Source organism: Coregonus lavaretus, assembly GCF_964263955.1.
Source record: "Coregonus lavaretus genome assembly, contig: HAP1_SCAFFOLD_4915, whole genome shotgun sequence".
Lineage (NCBI taxonomy): Eukaryota > Metazoa > Chordata > Actinopteri > Salmoniformes > Salmonidae > Coregonus > Coregonus lavaretus.
Genome location: NW_028158864.1, coordinates 484 through 2,500, shown reverse-complemented (window position 1 = coordinate 2,500; position 2,017 = coordinate 484). Strand labels below are relative to the sequence as shown.

The 2,017-nt window shown below is 52.9% G+C and overlaps 1 protein-coding gene across 1 annotated transcript in view; it reads right to left on the bottom strand.

Annotated features, from left to right (window-relative positions):
• Nucleotides 1-52, bottom strand: part of LOC311123521 (tripartite motif-containing protein 16-like) — a gene marked incomplete at its 5' end in the record, with an annotated part of 2,334 nt that extends 2,282 nt beyond the window's left edge. Inside the window, one exon of the mRNA XM_084197772.1 lies at nucleotides 1-52. This exon is cut by the window's left edge and continues 182 nt beyond it. Coding sequence (XP_084053898.1) covers nucleotides 1-52 — 52 coding nt within the window.
• Nucleotides 53-2,017: the final 1,965 nt, after the last annotated feature.

Here is a 2,017-nt window from a genome sequence, read left to right as displayed (position 1 = left end):
TCAGCTCGGTAAAGATCTTATCACTGTCCTCCACTGCTGCCTGTGCAGAGCGCTGTTAAGAGAGAGAGAGAGAGAGAGAGAGAGAGAGAGAGACTTGTCTTACTTTAATGAGCCATCCTCATTACACTAACACCCCCACTCCTAAAAGCACATTGCGTGACACCACAACCTCCACACAATCACATTATCCAGTACCCAACACCACAGTACAATACACCAACCAGCACCTCATTCCAACCGTCCATCCAACCCCTCCTCTCCAGCCGTACAGACAGCCCCCCTGAGCCCCCATACCTCCTGAAACATCTCCACACTGTTGATCATTTTGTACAACTCAAACTCAACCCTAAGGCGTCAACAGTAATGGCATTACCCTGGCAACACAGAAAAAACATGATGAACAGTCTGTCATTGCAGAAAACGGACACCCCTCCCCAACTCCCAGGTCAACCCGAGCCAACCAGCTATTGGTTTCCAGGGCTCCATGTAATACCCTCCACTGGACGACCCCTGACCTTTCCAGCACTGGGAGCTTATAGAGCCCCTCCACCTATACCCTGCCATGCTCTCAGCCCCCACAACCCCCTGCCACTGATGCCCCTTCACTCCCACTAAGCTCAGAGTGTTAAAAGTCAGTAAGTCCTCCGGACTCTCCTGCCAGTCCCCAGTCTCTGCTGTCACTTGCAGTGGTGGAAACGGTGGTGGCCCCTCCTCAGGCTGCTCCAGCCCTCAGTACTGCAGCATAGAAATCAGAGACCCCTGCTGTATTGAGTCTCTCCGGCCGCATGATGAAGAGCTGCTGATCCAGCCCCAAACCACCAGCCCTCCTCAACAGAGCACATGCTGGTTCCCTCCAGCCCACCTCCGTACGGTACAGTATCCTCTGTGCTGCTGAGTCAGAACGCTGCCACCCTGACCAGAAAATGTTTACTAACTTGCGCTGCAGGTCCACAAGCAGACCACCGGGGGCATTGAGAATGGCCAATTTAAGCCATAGAGAGGATGCCACCAAGTTGTTGATGATCAGCACCCTCCCTCTGTATGCCACTTGGGAGATGAGCCACCTCCACTTCGTCAGCCTCGACACCACCGCTTGTGACACTCCTTCCCAGTTCTTCCTATCCCAACCCTCCGAGCCCAGATACACCCCAAGCATCTTGAGCCACTCACAGCCCCACTGCAACCCCCCTGGAAGCTGCGGAGGTGGCCTGTCCCTCCATGCCCCACATAACAGAGCCTCACTCTTGCCCCAGTTTCCCTAAGCAGAAGACGCCCCCTCGTACACCCTCAAACTATTCTCCAGGGCCTGTAGGTTCTGCTCATCCCTAACCAACACAGACGTCATCAGCGTATGCTGCCACTGCTATGCCTGTCCCCAACCCTATGCCTGGCTCCCACACTCCCTGTAGCCTCCTGCGTAGCAGGCCCAGAAAGGGCTCAATAACAAGAGTGTATAGCTGCCCTGACAGAGGGCATCCCTGGTGAATGCCCCTCCCTACCCAGACTGGCCTACTGAGCCCTCCCCACACCTTGACCATACATGAAGCCCCAGCGTACAGCATTTGAACACAGGCCACAAATTTCTCCCCACAACCAAAACAACACATTGAACAGATATTCATGGTCCACCCTATCAAAGGCTTTCTCCTGATTATGAACAGATTGTCTGTGATTGAGCATCCTGGTACACAGTACGTTTGGTCCTTGTGTACAATAGAGTCCAGGTGGGACTTCAGTCTGTTAACGAGGACCTTGGTAAAGACCTTATATTCCACACAGAGCAATGCCACAGGCCTCCAGTTCTTTATGTTGCTCAAATCCCTATTTTGGGCAGGAGAGTCAAAGCCTCCCGTCTACAGCTTAGCGACAGCTCCCCCACCCCGACGCACTCACACAACACACATCCTGTTAAATAATTCCCCAGAACTTTTTATAAAAATCCACAGGCAGACCGTCTGAGATACAGCAGCTGAGAGTTTGTGAAAGGCCAGGGAAATGTCTATTTGATTTCTCTGTG